At 58.0% G+C, this 18,731-nt stretch overlaps 1 protein-coding gene across 1 annotated transcript; it reads left to right on the top strand.

Moving 5' to 3' along the window:
- The first annotated feature begins 46 nt into the window (after positions 1-46).
- MIDN (midnolin) lies at positions 47-18,319 on the top strand. Its single transcript, XM_036740993.1, has 8 exons — positions 47-218; positions 2,141-2,879; positions 5,044-5,131; positions 6,049-6,111; positions 10,981-11,361; positions 12,086-12,278; positions 13,064-13,318; positions 15,776-18,319. Exons 2-8 carry the CDS (start codon positions 2,653-2,655, stop codon positions 16,057-16,059), a joined length of 1,491 nt encoding a protein of 496 aa, XP_036596888.1. The 5' UTR covers positions 47-218; positions 2,141-2,652; the 3' UTR covers positions 16,060-18,319.
- The last annotated feature ends 412 nt before the right edge of the window (positions 18,320-18,731 follow it).

The following is an 18,731-nucleotide window of genomic DNA, read 5'->3' as shown; positions in this document are numbered from 1 at the left end:
GGAGGGAGGGGGCGGATAAAAACTTCCAGCGCTTCCCAAACAGGCCACAGTCACTGGGCAGCCGTGTAACCCTCGGCCTCCTCCTCCCACTCTTCCTGGATTCTTGATTCCCGGACCTTGACTCGTACTTCCAGAGCGGATTTTGTGGATTATTCGGGAGGGCGTTTAATTTTTAAATTTTTTTGCGGGATTCGGGACTGGAGCTCCGGTTCTGATCGGTGAGTGGATTCGGCACAGGGACCGCGGGTCCGTGGGGGGAATGGGGTGGCGAAGAGCGGAATTGGGGTGGGACGAGGAGACCCCCGGAGGAAAAATTCTCAGGTCGTCTGGGAGGTTTACTCCCCTCCATGATGCCCGATGTAGGAAGGAGAGCCCAAGAAACTCTCCGGTCCCGGGCTGCGAGCACCTAAAACTCTGGGAGCTGGAGTGTGTGTGTATTTGTGGGACGGTCCGTCTGTCTGTGGGCCACTACGTGAATGTCTTCGACTCCAAAGAGTGAGGGTAGGAATGAGGACCAAACACTACTTTTGGGTCCTAGTCCCGGCTTTGTGACCTTGGGTCAGCTGCTTGCCCTCTCTGCCACCACCACCCCTTTCTTTTCAGAGGAGGGGGTTGGGCTAGGTAACCTGGAAGAATCCTTCCTAGGGTTGGTAGCGGGGTTCCTGCTTCTCCCCGCCTCCTCCGTTGCAGTCTGTCTGTCTCTCCCACCCTACCGACCCCCTCCTCCAGCCCCGCACGCGGGAGCACACACCCCGCCCCCCTTCTTTCAGGCCTGAAGTCCCTCCAGATGGCGGGAGAGGGCGCTCGCGCGTTGCTGACTCATGGGGAGCGCTGCTCTGGGTCCCCGCCCCAGATCACCCCCTTCTCTGTTCCCCTCCCCCCAGTACTCAGGCTCCCTGGCTCTGCCAGAGAGACGCCGCGCGTCACTGCCTCCTAGGCAGAGGGGGTGGGGGGGTGGGGAGCCCATCTATTAAAGGATCCCACATTTCTCCCCCCCCACCTCTCGGATCCCCAGCATTGTGAGGTGAGGGAGGCCCTCAAGGCCATTCTCCCCCACCTCTCTCTCGCCCCACCCTGGGGCGGTGGCTGTTTGTGGAGGGAGTTGCATAGATCTCAAAGCGTGTGTGTGGGGGGGAAATCTTCACAGTATTTCGCCCAAGCCACGTCACTGAAAGAGGGAGGCAGGGAGGGCGGGGTACGCTTGGGTTAGTGCAAACCTTCCTGCGCCTCCCCCTAGACCCCCCCTAGCGATTTGAGATCCCCGGTGGCCCGGATGCCCCGCCCGCAACACCCCCCCCACGCCGCCCCTGAGCACCGCTGCCACTTCACACTGTTCTTGCCCTGTCCCTTCCCTGCCTCTAACAAATGGCTTTGGACCCTAAGCTGCTGGGCCCCGGCGCCCCCATTTTGACGTTTACTTGCGCACACACACACACACACACACGCACACACACACACTCGGACGGTGGCGCGGTAAGGGAGGCCATTTCTTCCCAATGCTGGGAACAATAGTGTCTGTGGTCCATGCGGACCTCGGTGTCTTCCTCAGATTGCGTGGGCGGCTCCCCCTTTCTTCCCCAGCGCCGGGGTGTTGGCCGCCTCTCGCCCCCGCGCTTATTTTTGGGAGCTCGGCGGTGACTTATCCTCTAATTAGATTCTAAATCGGGGAAGGAAGAGAAGGAAAAATCCCCGCACACCCTCCCGGGCCCCCTCCCCACGCAGCTCGCCTGCTCCCCGAGCAAGCTCTTTGTTGTGGGGCTCGGAGATTATGAATGGCTGGGAAGATGGGGGAAGGCTGGCTAGGGGAGGGACTGACTAGAGGGGCGGGAGGACGGGCGATGAGAGGATGGGGGCGGGGAGGGGCAGCCGAGCCCAGCTGATTGGCGGGTTGCTGCCAGACAGGCGGGGAAGGGGTTGGCTCTTGCTGCCACGTGGGGGGGAGAGCCGGTTGGGCAGCGATTGGTGGAGGGCGGGGGCCGCCGGGGCGTTCGGAGCGCTGCGATTGGTCAGCGGCGCCCGGCAGAGTAAGTAGTGAATGAGAGAGCTGAGGCGGGGGGAGGCGAGGAGGAAGGGGGGCGGGCTCAGCCCCTTTAGAACGTTGATACATTATAACTTTTTTTTTTGTTACTTTCACCCCCAGAGCTCCGAGCGGCGGCGGGAAGCAGCCGCAGCAGCATCTGTGAGCGGCCGCGACTGCTGTTGCTAGGTTCGGCTGGAGGCAGAGAAAGAGAGGGGGGCGGGGAGAAGGGGAGAGGAGGCCAGAGAAAGCAGGCGGCTGTGAACCTCTTTTCCCCTCCCTCCGCCTGTTCTCCCCCCCACCCCCGCGCCCGGGCTCTCCAGCCTCCAGCTCCCGGGCAGTGGCCCTTTAAACGCTCCGCCCTCCGGTCGGGAGGCCGCGTCCTCGGCTATAGCCCTGAAGGGTGCCGCTCTTTTCCGCCGTCTCCTTTTCCCGCGAAGGGGTTCGGTTCTTGCCAACTCCGGACTGTTGTGCTGGGTTAGCCGGTAGGCGAGCCGGCTGAGCTTCACTGAGGACCTGGCGGCGGCTGGGTCGGGGGAAGAACAAGCAAGGGCCCGGCCAGGACGCAGGGACCCTCTCAGCCACTTCTGTTCGCTTCGCTTCTCGCCCTCCTGGGCTGCATCCTGGGTCCGCCGATGGAGCCGCAGCCCAGCGCCCGGAGCTGCCGGCGCGGAGCCGCCCCCGCTGCCCCTTGCGAGCTGCTGGCGGCCGAGCCTCCGATGAATCTGTGCATCAACACCACCACGGGCGCCCGCTATGAGCTCTCAGTGCCCGGCGAGGAGACGGTGGAAGGGCTCCGCAGGCGCCTGTCTCAGCGCCTGAAGGTGCCCAAGGAGCGGCTGGCGCTGCTCTACAAGGAGACGTAAGTGCCGGAGCGATGCCCTGACCCTTTTATCTCCCCTCAGCCAGCCGGGGCCCCTCTCCCGCAAGCGAACAAAGGCCATATCGCGCTGGGCTCCGGGTTTGGCGAAGGGGGCGGCGAGACCGGGAGGGAGGAGAGGAAGAGGAGGAGGAGGAGGAGGTGGGCGCTTCTGGGGAGGGCTGGAGGGGTGTGTGAGCTCGCGCCCTCCTCTATCCTCTGCCTCTTGGCCCCTGCTCTCTCTCCCACGTCCAGTCTCCCTCCGCTGCTCCTGTCCCTGTAGACCTCTTTATCCATCTCTCGACCTCTGCGCCTGTCTGTCGTGTCTGTGTCCGTCCCCCCGACCCCACCGCGTGTGTGTGTGTGTGTGTGTGTGTGTGTGTTGTGTGTCTTCCTTCCCTGTCTCCCAGGGTGTCTCATCTCAATGTCTCTTCTCCCCTCCCTCCCCCGCCCCCCCCCCCCGGCTGTCTCTTGTGTCTCGATTGTCCTCCCCCCCACCCTGTTTGTCTCCATATCTCTAACCCCCTTTCTCTCTTTCTCTGTTCCCCCCCACCCCGTTCGAGCACAAAGGCTGCAGCCCCCAATGCCCCCACCCCCCACCCCCTGCCTAGCTCTGAAGCCTGCAGCCTTTTCTCATGCGTGGCTCCCACCCCCTCACCTCTTCCCCTTTCGAAATCTGATTCCCGACTGCAGGGTTTGCCTGCCCGTGGCTCCTGGGGGGGTGAAGGGGGCAGTTTTCCGGGAGGGGAGGGGAAGAGGAGGAGGAGGTGGGAGGAGACGGCAACGACAGTCTCCAGGCTTCAGCGGTTTAACCCGGACAGCTAAAAATGGAAAATGTGAACCTTTCGTGCCAGAAAGTTTCCGGGGGGTGCCTGGGCTGGATCTGTAGGGAGGCATGGTGGCTGGCCTCTGGGTCTCTCTGTCCCTGTTCCAGCTTCTGTCTCAGAGCCTGCCTCCCTCTTGCTGGCCTTGCCCCTGTCTCTGTGTTTCTCTGTCCCTGCCCAGTCTCTCTCTGTCTCTGGGTCTCTGTCCCTGTTTGCCTCTCTGTCTCTCTGTCTCCCCTCCCCCTCCCCCCTTTGTTCTGAGGTAGGAGCTCTCAGGCTGCCTCTGGGAGCCTCTTCTCCCCCTTCCCCCCCCCCCTTTATTTAAATAACCTGAGGCCTGGGGGAGAGAAGGAGGGAGAAAAGGAGGGAGGGAGGGGGCCGGTTGGGCTGGGGCCTTCCCCGTGGGGCCTGGCGGGCCAAGGGGTGGGGGAGGGGCTTGGGGGGGGTCTCCTTTGTCTGAGCAGCCCTGGGCTGATCCTGCAGGGGAGCCCTGTTGGTGGCCGGGAAATGGGGGGGAGGAGAGACACTGCTTACCAACCTCATCTAGAGAACAGTCATAACTGGGTACTGAATCTTGGGGAAGGGGAGCAGTAATTGGCCATGTCCTCCCACCCCCAGACTGCCTTGGGGCACCTCGGTAGTGATGTGGAATGGAGTGCTGCACAGCTTGTAGCCAGGTTGAGGGCACAAAGTCCTCCTTCCTTCCTTGTCTGGTCTTTCTTCTTCCTTTCACAAGGACAGCTCCCTGGGAGGGGAAGGTGGTAGGAGGGTTGGGGCTCCTGATGGTTGCAGGTTCCTTGAGGAGAGGAGAGCCCTTTCCTACCCCAGGCCCACCCTGGGCAGTTGGAAACCTGACTTTAAGCAACTGTGTGAACTTGTGCAAATCCTTCCTCTACCCTGGGCCTCAGTTTCTCCTCTCTGTCACAGTGGGGAGAATGATCCCCAGGAGGCCTCCTTGGGGCAGGTTGTTTTGTGATTGGCCAGTGAGACATTTAAAAATCCCCTGGCAAAATCTGAAGCTATTTTGTAAATTTTTGAGGTGGGGGTGGGGGTGGGGGTGCTGTCGCTGGGGTTTGTTTTTGTCCTAAGAGAGTGGGCTCTGCAAGTATGAGCAGAGGGCCCTGGTCTGGATTAGATAATAGCCCAGCTTCCTGCCTCTGGAAGCAACTGGGGCCCTGCCCTGGCGTAAGAGCTGGGGGGCGGGGGGAGAGGGAGCTTTCCAATTCTGTCTTCCCCGCCATCCTCCCCCCCCCCCCCCCAGTCCTTCTGCTACAGTTGCCGTCTCCACCACCTCACTCAGTCTCACCCCTCTCTCTTCCTCTTCCCTCCCTCCCCCTGCACAGACGCCTCAGTTCTGGGAAGCTCCAGGATCTCGGTGTGGGGGATGGCAGCAAGGTGACGCTCGTCCCCACCGTGGAAGCCGGCCTCATGGTAAAGGATGCTCCCACACGCATACCCCCTGACCTCCTGCTTGTCCTGGTCCCTCTCATGCACACCCCTTCTGACCTGTGTGCCCCTCCCCTCCCACACTTCCTGACCTCTGTTCCTGCACCCCACCTTTCTGACCTGCCTGTGTCTCATCTCCTCCCACCTTGTGACCGCCCGTGTGGCCCTGTACCCCACCTTTCTGACCGCCTCTATATCCATCCTTCCTTCCTTTCCTCCCACCTCCCTACCTAACTACTCCCCTATGGTTCTGTGCAAAGAGCATTGGCATCCCGGGTTCAAATCCAATCTCTGCCACTTAATACCCAAACAAGTCACGCTAGGGCCTGTTTCCTCATCTGTAAAAGGAATTTGTGACCTCCTCCCCTCCCCCCTCCCATCCACATATATCCTGATGCTCAGCAAAGGGCCTCACCTGGCCTCTAGTCCACTCATCCCTGGGCAGAAATGCCCTTTACAGCACCCAATATGTGGTCACCCAGTCTTTGCTTGTGACGCACACACTCTCTCTCTCTCTCTCTCTCTCTCTCCCTCTCTCTCTCTCATGCACGCGCACACACACACACACACACACACACACACACACACACACAGCCTCATAGGCTTTCCCTCTCACCTCTCCCTGCATAATCACACACCTCCCTCTATGGATCTGTTCCTGTCCTTTCCCTCTCTGGGAGGTCCCATTGGGTTCTCTGTGGCCCTGCATTCCTAGCCCTTGGGCTTGGAGTATGTTGACCTTCATCCCCTTTCATTCCCTTCTCACTTGGGGCTCTCACGCTGTGACTTTTTCCTACCTCCCCCAAGTGCAGAAGTGAAACTTCCCACCTCCATTCCCCCCCCACCCCTGTGGTTTTGTCAGCAGGAACCCCAAGTGACCTTGGCTTTCTCTTCTCTCTCAGTCCCAGGCCTCTCGGCCCGAGCAGTCCGTAATGCAGGCACTTGAAAGCTTAACCGAAACTCAGGTAAGGAAGGGGACCACTTCCGCTCCCTGGGTCTTGTGGCCAAACCTCAGTTCTCCCCCTCCCCCTCTTTGTTTTCACCTGAAGCCTCAGGAGCAGGTGGGGACCGGTGTGTTCCAGGCTGGGGCCCGAGGTCACCCTGGCCTTCACCTCCCCCACCTGCTGACCCGAAGAGCTGGGGCTCCCTCCTTGCCCAAGCAGCTCTGACCTTCAAAGGTTTCCCTCCCACAGGGCTGAGCGTGAGACCGCTCTCACATTTCACTGGGGTGTGGGGCAATGGACTGGAGGGGTGGGGGGAGCAGGCCGTGGGAGTGTTGGAGATGTGACTGAGGACTACAGCTAATGATTTTTCCCTTGGTGATCACCTGGCCTGGTCCTTTGTCCTTGGGTCCTGAACTACCTCCACCCCCGTCTGTCTCTTTTGTTCCCTGCCTTTGGCCTCAGCAGCCAGTCTGGGATGTGGGGGTCACCCTCTCTTCCTCTGGGGTTACGGTATATCTCTGGGCTAAGTCCTTCCCTTCTCCACTTCTTGACCAAGACTTGGACTGGTTCCTTTGGTTCTTCCCTAGGGCCAGGATATCTCTGGTCTGGCCCCTTCCCACTGGGATTGCATTGACTATCTCCTCCCGTTTTACTCCCCCCCACTCCCAATTTAGCTCCTGTTGACTTCTGGGAGGATTTCATTGCTAGAATTTTGTGAAGCAAAAAGCCCTCCCCTGAGAGGAAGAAGAGGGAGGGACCTCCATGCCTGGGAGGGTACCTCTTCCCCTCTCAACCACCCTGACTCTGTTGACAGTCTCCACCCCCAGAGTTTGTGCGTCAGCAAAGAGCAACCCTTCCTCTCCTCCCCCCAAACCAAACCCCTTCTGTGACCTTGTTTACTGTGTGTATGGAGTGGGGGGGAAACTAGTTCCTTGTCCACCCGGCCTTCTCTGTCATGCCAGGAAGGCAGGAGGTCAGAGTTCCAAACTGGGTGTCTGGGTGCTTCTCTGGGTGGCCTAGGCCCAGAAATGGCTCGAGGTAGGGACAGGATGTTAGGAAAATGTTTTGTAATCAGCGAGGCTCGCCTTTCTCTCTTGGCCGGCCTCCTTCCTGCCTTTGCCCTGGGAGCTCTGTGCCCAGTTTTGCCTGACTGTATCCAAGGTCTCTCTTTTGGGAAATGGGGTTGTTTTGGAATCGGGGGCTCCCACCCTCTCCTCTTGGCCCTGGCTCCAGCCTCTTGGGAGGGAGAGAGGAGGAGGAGGCCTGGGCTGACACAGTGCTTAGAAATCCTCAGGATGCCAGGGCCTCTGGGGGTGGGGAAGGCAAGGCAGAAGTAGAGAGGAGGGGGTGGGTGGGTGGGTGGGAGAAGGCCTTCTTGCCCAGAGCCAGGCACAAACCCGTTCTGCCGCTTCCATCAGTGGCTCCTCTCTCCCCCTAGCCCCCCCACCATGTCCCCCCCAGGGCTCATAGTTTCATGTTGGGGGGAGGGGGACAGAGGAAGCTTCCTTCTGCCTGTGTTGCGGGGGGGGGGGGGGGGGGGGGGGGCCTCCTGGGAGAGCCAGCAGGCCTGGCGTAAGTAATCTGCAGAGATGGCAGGAATGGGAGGGGCCGTGTGTGGAAAGGGGCTCAGGTTACACGCCAGGTGGATTCCTAGTCCAGGGACAAAGAGGAGACCTAGGCCCAGCACCCCAGCCTTGGGGGTGGAGAGGGAGGAGTCTTTGAGGAGATGAGAAAGGGAGGGGTGACTTCCGCCCTCTCCCCCCCCCACCCCACCACACACAGGGTGTGTGAACAGGGGCAGGGTGCAGTTCCCGCTGGCTGGTGGAGGGGGAGGGCAGGAGGAGCAAAGGGGAGGGGGGGCTTTCTGGAGGAAGCCTCGCCCCATCACATCCGTTCCAGCCGTGCCCAGCCGTGCCTGCGTCAGGCTTCATCGGGGTGGGAGGGGTGAGTGCGCTAGCGTCCAGGCGCCTGAGGACCTGGGCCTGTGACTGGGTTCCCTCAGGGCTGCTTTCCCGACAGCCACTGTGTCATCTCTCCCTGTGGGAGGAAATGGGCTGTGGAGGCCAGTGAGCAGGGTGAGGGTGGAGGCTGGGGAAGGACAGGGGCTGCCCGGAGGGAGGGAGGTTCCTGAGAAGGGCCTCCTCTCGGCTCTTACTGCACTTCTCCCTCTGTGACCTGGGGACACCCTCACCCCACTCCCACCTCGCTGGCTTCAGCACCTTCTTTGGTGGAGGTCAGCCCGTGAGACAGTTGGGCAGCTCACCCCAGATGGGGAAGGGTGGAGAGACCAAGGCAGAGAGGATCTGGGTCTTAGAGAGCTGTCCGAAAGCTTAGCTGGGCTGGACTGGGATGGAAGAGGAGAGGGATGCAGACCTCCCTCAGAGGAGGTCACTCTAGATTAGCCGGCCTGGTCAGAGCTACCAGAAGAGAGGGAGGGAAGGAAGGAGGGAGGGAGGGCAGAGGAGGCGAGTAGAGCAGGCTGTGTTCTCTGAGTCATCCCCCTCTGTCACTTCTGAGAATCAGAGGGCTGCTTCCCCCCCCCCACCCCAGCCCCTGGGGAAGATGAGGCAGATGCTAATAGAAGAAATTGCCTTGGTCCCAACTGCCGGGCTCTATCCCCCCAGCCCCACCCCCCTCCCCTGGGCAGGAACCAGCTTTGGGGTGGGGGGGCATTGAGACCCGGGGCACTCAGACTGCCTGACATGGTCCACCTCTGAGGGGTGGAAGTTGGGTGGGAGCAGTCTGACAGTTCAGCTGTGGCCCCTGTGGAGACTAGTCTTTGGCACTGGTATGCTGGGTGACCTTGGATAAGGCTCTTGCCTCCCCTTTTGTGAAATGAGGGGGTTGGATGATCTCTCTGGTGTCTCCTAGGGATCAGATATACTGTGAAATAGGATCTTTACCAGAGGTCAGGCCATTCTATTTGAGGAGAGGGAGGAAAGAGAAAGTATAATGGCCAGCCCTGGGACGCCCGGTCCTTCCAGGAACAGGCCTTTCCACTCCCTGCCCTGGTCCCTGCCTGGTGTGTCCAGTCCTAGTGATCCAAGTGGCTTTGTCTGGGGACCACTATGTGTGGGTCCTAGACTTCTCCCCAAAGCCCAGCCTAGATTTATCAGCCCTCCCCCACCACCCCACACACACACCCCCATGCCTCAGCCAGGCTGGGACAGATAAATATTTATCTTGAGGAAGCAAAGGTTAGAACAGAAGAATTTGTCCAAGAATTTTCCCTCCCACTCATTGGCTTCTAAGGCCAGGGTTGGGGGAAGAGGGGGCAGGGTGGGAAGCTGGGATGAAGGAAGAGGAAAAGGGGGTGGTAGCTAGAGGGCCCCTGTCCCACTCTCTTTGCTACCCCTCCTGGCTGGAAGGCCACCCTGCCTTGACAACCACTGGTTCCCAGGATGGGGCCAAGAGGCAAATTCCTGGCTTCTGTGGCCTAGGAAGAGGACCGGGTGGGTCCCTTCCCTTCCCTTCCCTTCCAGAAAAGATGGTTGAGAAAGGTTTTAGGAACTCTGGGATGTACGGGAGGGCAGAAGGTATGACAGAGCTTCTAATGGCTAATGCGTCTATCTCTGCTTAGCTCTGGTACCTTTCCTGTCCCTGTAACTAGCAGATAGATGGGGGGAAGGGAGCGCTTCTCTTCTTGGACTTGTGGTCTAGAGCTGGGGATGAGAGAGGGTCAGGGAAGGAAATAAATCCAGTTCCTATCTAAGAGAGAGACAGAGAGAGTGAGTGAATGAATGTACATGTATCTGCCTGTCTCACTGGGACCCCCACCTCCAAGAAGGTCGCGTTCTCTACCTTTTCTTCTTTCCCCACACCACCCCTGCATGGATTTTTTGGGGGATCAGCCAGGAGGATTGTATAGGGGACACCTGCCCCTCTAGAGAGTGGCTGGGGATGCAATATGGGTATGGTTAGGACTTACTTCTGTATAATGGGATAGTTCCCCTTTGCACAGGCCCCGGGGTCCTTGGGTCTGGGCCTTCCCTTCTTGCATTCTGTCTGAGGTCTTGCCTGGGCCTTGTTCTTCAAAGGGTAGAGAGGGAGGGGTGGGGGTGGAGAAAGGTTCCTGCCCTTTAGTGACCAGAGGTCACTGAGCACAAAGCTTCCTAGGGAAACACTGGCAGCCCAGGGCAGAAGAGTAGAGTTATTGACCGTGTTCCTGCATGGGGCTGGCCCTGGCCCGCTGCCTCCCAGGCTCAGATTCTTGCCCATGGCCCCTGGCTCTGGCAATGTCTGGGAATATGACAGTCAGGAAAGGAAAATGGGATGGAGGGGAGTCACTCTCCCAGCCTGGACTTTGGCTCTTGGGTTTCCCCACCTTTTGCCCTCAGTGGGGAACAGCTGTGCCTGGTTATCTTCCTTTTGGGTGGGTCTGGGGTGACTGGGCCTGGGCCTGGGAGTGCCACAGAGCTTTGACCTTCATGGGGGTGCCCTGCCCTGGAGGAAGGACGGGAGGACAGGGAACCCAAAGGGACATTCTGACCTTGCTCTATCCCATTTTTCCCCTGCCCCCTCAGAACTGTACTGTTCTGTGGTAGTGATCCCTTCTGAGATTGAGACTTAGAACCCTAAAATCTGAGCTGGGACGGAACCTTGTGAAGCTAAAAAAGAGCTGAAAATGGCTTTACAACAGAGAATGTTGGAGCTGGGAGGGCCCTTAGAACCAAACCCAGGATGTCAGGACTGGGAGGACCCATCTAATCTCTTCATTGCACAGATGGGAAATCTGAGAGCCAGGTGGGCCTTTCTCAATGTCAGGGCCAATGAGTGGAGTCCCTGGGCCTGGCTTTAGCAAGGGCTGTGGTCTGAGGGAAGGGGGCACAGCTTGCTGGGAGGGTCAGGATTTGCTGTCCTCACCGCTTCCTTCTTTCCTTCTCCATGCAGGTCAGCGATTTCCTCTCGGGCCGTTCCCCGCTCACCTTGGCCCTCCGAGTAGGTGACCACATGATGTTTGTGCAGCTACAACTGGCTGCCCAGCAGGCAGCTGCAGGTTCCCAGCTCCAGCATCGACAACACCTCGTCGCAGGGCGTGGGGATCCGGGGGCCACAACCAGCAACCCTTCACCCTGCCGATCATCCAGCCTCACCGCTGCCACCACTGCCCGAGTCCCCGTGCCTGCCTGCCCGCCCAGCCCCTCCACCACCTCCAGCACACCCGCCTACTTCAGCCCTGTCCACCCCTCACCCGTCACGGCCGGTGTGTTCCGGTCCCATGGCACCAGCACACAAACGGTTAACAGCGGCACAGTCTCCTCCTGTTCTGAGGTGATTCTGGGCCCACATTTCAGTGTTGGGGGAGGGCAGAGTAAGACTGGGGGAGGAACTGCTGGCCCTATCCCCCATATGCTGAGCTTAGATTCCTAAATAAAAGTCTAGAACCATTTTAGGGTAGGAACCTAGCCTCTGCCCGGGGTGGCCACTCCAGGTGTCATAGGGGTCACTCTTGGCATCTAGAGCTGAAACGGACCTCGGAGGTAATCTAGTATAACCCCTTAATTTTGCAGATGGGGCAAGTGAGACCCAGAGGAGGGAATTGACTGACCCAAGGTCACACAGCTAGTAAGTGGTAGAGCCTGGATTTTTGAATATTGGTCCTCTACATCTAGGCTCTCCCTGCTATACTAGACTGGCTCTGGCTCCCTCCTACTTCCCTTTCCATCTTTACCCCACCATCTCCAACCTGGACTTCTGTGGTCACTCTGCCAGGTCCAGAGAGGCAGCTTGTGGTGCCTTGGGAGTCAAAAGCCCAAGTAGCCTCAAATCCCAGCCTCAATATTTGCTGCCTGATTGACTCTGGGGACTTCACTCTTGAGCCTCAATTGTCCATCTGTAAAATGGCAACAGCCAGATTGAATGAATCGGACAGGGCTGTTGAAAGAAAAGCTATTGCAGACATTGACATGCTGCAGGTCCTGATCGGGGCCAGGGTGTCTGGGAGCTGGGGGTTGGACTGTGACTCTCTGGAGCTGAACCCCATCTTTCCTGGCAGGTGGATTGTGCCTCTCACAGCAGCAGCACCAGCCCTTCCTCTTCCTCCTCCTCCTCCTCGTCCTCCTCTTCCTCGGGTTCCAGCTCCCCACCCAGCAGCAGTCCAGCCCCCAGCACACGCTCCCGGAAACCTGGTGCCGTCATAGAGAGCTTCGTGAACCATGCTCCAGGAGTCTTCTCAGGGACCTTCTCTGGTATGGACCATCACTAGCCATCACTGAGCTTCATGGACTCCCCAATCCCCCAACTAGAGATTTTCAAGCCAGTCATTCCCTCATGAGATAGGAACTTAGAAGAAGTGAAGATGGAGAATGAGAACTAGGAAAGAACCTAGAACACAGGATGTCAGAGCTGGGAAGGCACTTAGAACAGAGAATGTCAGCTGGGAGGGCCCTTAGAACACAAGATGTGAGAGCTGGGAGGGCCCTTGGAATCCAGAACGTCAGGGCTGGGAGGGCCCTTAGAACCCAGAAGGCCAGAGTTGGGAGAGTCCTTAGAACCCAGTATGTCAGAGCTGGGAGGGCCCCCTAAAGATCTAGTCCAAGCCTCTCCTGTTATACAGGGAAAGACTGAGGCCTGGAGAAGAGAAACCCCAAGATATCCAGAGGAACCAGAGTTTCTCCCACATAACCACTTGGCTCTCACTCTTCCGACTGAATTTGTCTTGAACACTCCCATCCTAGCTGCCCTCCTCCATATTCTCTCTCTCCCAGGCTCCTCTGTTTCCCTGAGGAACATAATCTTTGGTCACCACCTGGCCATTTAGGGAAAATCTTTTCCAATTCCTTCCTGTTGCAGAGGAAGAAAGCAGGGCCCAGGGAAGGAAGGAGTGAGCTGATTGTAAATAACAGACCCCTCCTTCCCCACCTCCCAGAACCTCCTCCCTCTGTGCCCCTGGGCTCTGCCAGCCACCTCCCTTCCCTAGCACCAGGGAAGGACTTTGTCCAGTCCAACACATCTACTTCCTTTCCTCCCACAGGCACGTTGCATCCAAACTGCCAGGACAGCAGTGGCCGCCCTCGGCGGGACATTGGCACCATCCTGCAGATCCTCAATGACCTCCTGAGTGCCACACGGCACTACCAGGGAATGCCCCAGTCCTTGGCCCAGCTCCGATGTCAGACCCAGTGCTCACCCTCCCCCGAGCTCACCACCAAAGCTACCTCTTGTGAGAAGCTGACGTCCCCACTGCACTCTGTGGTCCAGAGCCAGATCCGGATGTGCAAGCCCAGCGGTGAGTGCCTGCCCACCTGGGCCGGAGGGGTCAGGTCTCTGAGAGCATGGCCAGCTGTTCCAGGAAGCAGGCTGAGGCCACTAGCTCCCCCTCCCCTAGCTGGGGTACCCACAAGTCCTTGGAGGCTCCTCTGTCTGAGCTCCTTGGACTAGGCCAGAGTAGAGAGCAGCTGGCCTGACAGGGGAGGGGAGAGGGGGGTCAGCTTCCCTAGTTAGGGCAGCCCCCTGCATTCAAGACCTTTAGAAAGTAGGGCTGAAGTCCCAGCCTATCCCCATCCCCCAAGGGGTTAACACTCTGAGGTTCCTGGGGCCAGATGGCCACAGTGTAAGTTAGCAAGCTTTTTATGAATGGGTTCTCCCTCCTTCCTTCCTTCCCCCCCCCCCAGTCTGTTCCTTTCTATCCCCTTCCCCCATCTGCTTCGTTTTTCTTTTCTTCTCCCCCCCCACCCCATCACAGTAGGGGACTGTGAGCATATTCAGATGGGGGATGGGTAGGGAGAGAGAATTAATCTGCATATATTAATTTCTAGCCTTTCCTTCTCTCCCCCCATAGTGCTGGGTGCAAGAAGGAGGGGGCAGAGGAAGGGTGTTAGTGTCTGGCAGGGGTGATTGAGGAGAGGCCAATTCCAGCCCCCTCACCCCCACCTTCACCAGGCCAGACAAAGGTCCTATTGAGGGGGGCAGGGGGTAGAGGCAGCAGGGGGAGGGGAAGTCAGAGGGGGCCTGGATTAAGAGAAGGAAGAGGGACAATCTGCCCTTTCTCTGAGACAGGATGTGTTCTACACCAGGGAAGAATTAAAGGGGATCCCCCCTCCCCCAAAATTCCTTCCTTAGCTCACAGGAGAATGTCAGAGCTGGAAGGGCCCTTAGAACAAAGAATGGCAGAAGAGGAAAGGACCCTGGAACACAACAGCAAAATTGAGAGAGCCCTTAGATCACCTGATGTTCTAGGTCAAGTTTGGTCTTTGTCTCCCCCAGTACCCAGTAACAGTGCCCAGCACTGAGTAGGCACCTACTCTGTATTTAGTCCAATAAAGCAGTAAAATGATGGTGACTGCCCAGATCACCTCCAAGGGATAATTCCAAATCAGAGCTGAGAGGAACCTTAGAAAAGAGAATGTTGGGAGGAACCAGCATTGTACAATGGTAAGAGCCTCAGTTCTGTTGTCAGAAGGCCTAGGTTCCAATCCCCCCTCTCAGACTTGCCTTCCTGGATGCTCTTGTGGGCAAGGCCCTTCACTTCCCTGGGCTTTAGTTTGTCGATCTGTCAAAGCCAGATGGTCCCTAAGGCCCCTTTCATCTCTAAATCTAGAATTCTATGAACCTGAAATGTTGGAGTCACTAGCTTCCCAGTCTGGGGGCCGGCAGATTTACTGAAATGCCAGGATCCATTCTCTCAATGGGCCACTCATTGGGCCACCATTGTCTTGAGGAGTTTGGGAATCCCTGACCTGACCCAATCTTCATATTGATATTGAGGCCGAAAGTGTATCCGAGGCCACATTCCTTTGTGGCAGGGCCGTGATTAAAGCCCAGGTATCTCTTACTGCAAGCACTGCTGCTCTTTTTAAATTCAACACTTAATGCCTACCCTGTGCAGGGTAGGTTCTTGATTCTGAACAGTCCCTAGCCTCAAAGAGCCTTTAAATTCCACCAACACCCTGTGCCCCCTCCCTCCCACAAGGCTTGGAGACAGAGCATCAATTCCCAGCCAAGCCTGTGCAAGATATGTCCTGTCTCCCCCACCACAGGGCCAATGTCCTTTTTTCAGGAATCCCTAGGGTCAGTCCCAGGCCCTGGGAGAGGCCATGTGGTCCTCTGGCCCTCTGTCTTGGGCAGGAGATAGAGCCGATCTCTGGGGACTGCCTGGGACCTCTTCCACCACCCACCTCCCCAGCTTAGGGCTAGGAGCGGGGGAGTGCAAAGAGATCACTCACACCAGAGCCCCACTCCTCCCTGGGCTAGGAGAGGGCCTAGCTTTTGCGCCAGGGAAGCCACTCAGTACCCAGCTTGCCTAGTAGGGCGCTCTAGGGTTATGTCCATGGGCCAGGGCAGACAGTGACAGCCTACATTGTTGAAACTTCTTGCCAGCTCTGGCATTCTCTGCATTTAGGGGCAAGCGTCTTAGAAATCGCATCCTCTTCTCTCAGCCTGTTTTCTTATCTAAAAAATTGCTGAGTTGGACTAAATGGTCCCTGAGGTTTTGTGAAGCTGATAATCCCCGCTCCTGGCCAAGTCTTCCAGGAAAAGGATCTTTGATCTCTGCTGCTGAGAGATTTAGAAGGGACCCAGAGGCTCATCCTACCAAGGCTTAGAATAGGGGCAGCCACCCATCTGGGGTAACAGTCGCTAGGGCAGAGCCAAGCTTTCCCTCACCCTCCTGACTCCCAGGTCCCCTCGAAGCCTCTCCTGTGGCGAGCTCAAACACTTATGTTCATCCTGGATCCTTGATTTACAGGGGACCGCCTACGGCAGACGGAGAACCGGGCCACTCGGTGTAAGGTGGAGCGTCTTCAGCTGCTCCTGCAGCAGAAACGCCTTCGGCGGAAGGCCCGGCGGGATGCCCGAGGCCCCTACCACTGGCTTTCCGGCCGCAAGGCAGGCCGGGCAACCAGCAGCAGCAGCAGTGGCAGCAGCAGCAGTGGGGCCAGCGATGCTGGAGGCCTAGACCTCGATTTTGAGGACTCACTCTGGAAGCCTGAGGTCAAGGCAGATCTCAAGTCAGAGTTTGTGGTGGCCTAGGGTCTGCCCCAGCGGCATTCTCCTCCCGGCCCCAGGTCCGGACAGAGGGCTGGCTCTGTCCACCTATCCCACCTGTCTTTGCCCCTGGCCCCCAGTAGTGTCCCCTTAATTTCTCAGGGGCAAAGGGGGTGGGGTTGGCAGGCCGGAGGGCCAAGGGTTGTGACCCTCGGTCTGAGGCCTGGTCTCAGCATCCAGCCTCACCCCTCTCTCCCCAACAGACTGGCTGGTCCTTCTGGCTGGCCTCCTCCCTCTCTTTCCTCTTTTCCCCTTTTGCCCCCCTGCCCTGGGGCTGCCCCTTCCCCTCTTTCCCTCCCTCCACATATGTAGCATTGTGCCAGATGGTTTGAGTGAGCTAAACAGACTCCACCAGCAGCCCACCCCTGCCTGCCCCAACCCCCGCCCCCACCCCCACCCTTCACCCCATTCAGGTCTAAGTAGACGATACCTAATTGAACAGACTCATAGTGCACTTTACAGATTTGGGGAGGGGGTGGGGGGGATGCTTTCTCCCCAGAACTCCAGCCTCCACTCCAGGCCAGTGCCGCAGACAAGGTTTAAACCAAATCAAACCAAAAAACCCACCGCACGCTGGCCAAGGCATCTAGGGCCCCCCAAATTTGGGTCATTTCAGGATCCCTAGGTGTCCTGCCGTGGGGTTGGGATTTTTGGTTTGTTTTGGTTTTTGAAGCCCTTAGCTGGAGATTCTGGCCCTTGGGACTGACTCCCTTCTGGGGGAGATTTTTTAGTTCTCTCTACCCGTCCCCATCCCCTTTATACCTCCTGCTCCTCCAGGGTACTGCCCTGGGTAGGTGGGTGGGGTGGGGCTAGAGTTGGGTCTTCCTTCCACTCCTCCCAGGGGGAAAGGACAGGAATGGAGGCTGGAGGTGTCTCTTCCCACCCACCTCAGCCTTTCTCCCATGTGCCACCTGCCTTGACCCTTCTCCCTGCCCTGACTCCACTTCCCCTCCCTGTTTTCTGACCCCCCTGCCTGGGCTGGGGTATTTATAGAGTAAATTGACTGTCTGACTGAGCCAGTTTCAGATCTGAGCCTCTCCTCAGGCCCTGGGAGAGAAAGGAGTGGGGAGGAAGGAGTGCTGTCTGTCCCCTCCTCCTCTTGCTCACCTGATCTGTGTTTGGGGGGAGCTTGCTATTTGCCCCTCCCCCTGGGGGGGCAGGGGGACCAGCTACCCATGGGAGGAGGTGGCCTGGGGAGAAACCCCCCTCACCCAGCCCAAGTTGGGGAGGGGCATGGCCTTGTAGCATTAACCCCATTTGGGGGAGGGGACAGGCCCCTCCTGGCCTTGCCCCACCTTTGCCCCCCCACCCTCTGTTTCTTCCCAGCCTGGCCAGCCCCCGAGGGCCCATTCAGAGCCCTCTCCCTCTTGAGCTCGCTGCTGCCGCCCTAGTGGCCACATCCCCTGCTGGGGGACAAATAGATGCCAGGGCTGGGGGCATGGGGATGGGGTAGGAGACTTCTCTCCCCCCCCCCAGTCTCCCTCCCCACGGGGCCATTTCAATGGATTTTATTTTATTAAATCACTTGTTTCTTTTTTACGGAGATGGACTGAGCTGTCTGGGCCCTGCCCCCTTCTGTCCTTCCCTGCGTACCCTGCCCCCCCATCTGTGTCCCATCCCCCTCCCTTCCTTCTCTGCCCCTTATCCTCCCATCAGTAGGGAAAGCCAGGACCTCACTGATCGTTACCCTGCCTTCCTCCCAGCCTAGAGACCCCTCCCCTTCCCTTGGTCTTGTGACTACACCTCATGTCCACATGTGAGCATCCGTGTGTTCCTGTAGTTTTGTAATTATTTTTTTGGGGGTGGGGTGGGGGGCACTCGAGGCTTAATATTTTTCCAAAGGGAGAAAAAGTCAAAACTCGAGCTTTGTGGGGTGTTTTTTCTTTTTTTTAAGATTTGGATTTCTATTTAAATGTCCGGCGTTCGTTTTGTTTTGTTTTTGTTTGAATTCCTTTGATGCCTGCTTCACAAACCTCCCCTGTCCTGGCAAGGTGTACCTGGAGGGGGGGATGGGAGCAGGCACACACCATGCCACAGTCCCTTGCCCATGAGGGCTGGGGGCTCACGAGCAGAGCATTATTTCCCAGTGTTCCCTGGTGGGTTTGGGCAGAGCCTTTGGCCCCCCAACCGTCCTTCCCTCACCCCTGCACTCCCTTTGTCCATGTTACCTATGTGAAAACCAGACAGTGAGAGGAGAAAACTACCCACCATGATTTTAAGATAATAAACAGACCATGAAACACAACCCGGAGTCATCTCATTTGGGTGGGTTGGCTGCTTCAGGGGGCCTAGACTTTGGGGTGGGGGGCATACCAGGCTTGGGATGGGAGCGCTGAGGTCAAGGACAAGGTGATTGGCCTGCCATCAAAACAACAGCCACTAAGCTGATATCGGGGGAGCCTGCAAGCTAATGCTGTCTCCCATTGTCCACTCTTCCCTGTCTATACCTGACAGTCCTAAGAAGGATCCTATCAGGTTTAGTCTGGGTTCCTCAGGTGTAGGATGACTTGAACACCAGCCACCACTCATCTCTACTTACTACTTACAGCTGTGCCTGAAAACAGGCCATGTCCCCCACAGGGCTCTGCCCAGACCACAACCTCAGGGGGCTCAAATGTCTTCCCAGAGTGTGTGCGGAAGCCCCCTAGTAACCCTTG

This window comes from Trichosurus vulpecula, chromosome 1, assembly GCF_011100635.1.
Source record: "Trichosurus vulpecula isolate mTriVul1 chromosome 1, mTriVul1.pri, whole genome shotgun sequence".
NCBI classification, from domain to species: domain Eukaryota; kingdom Metazoa; phylum Chordata; class Mammalia; order Diprotodontia; family Phalangeridae; genus Trichosurus; species Trichosurus vulpecula.
Note: the sequence above shows the minus strand (reverse complement) of the source record. Positions and strands in the feature narration are given on the sequence as shown.

Excerpts from the sequence above, each read along its gene's own strand:
- MIDN (XM_036740993.1), top strand. The coding sequence starts at position 2,653 with ATGGAGCCGCAGCCCAGCGCCCGGAGCTGCCGGCGCGGAGCCGCCCCC. Across the intron at positions 12,279-13,063 it reads CTTCTCAGGGACCTTCTCTG|GCACGTTGCATCCAAACTGC; the intron begins GTATGGACCATC and ends TTCCTCCCACAG. Across the intron at positions 13,319-15,775 it reads CCGGATGTGCAAGCCCAGCG|GGGACCGCCTACGGCAGACG; the intron begins GTGAGTGCCTGC and ends CTTGATTTACAG.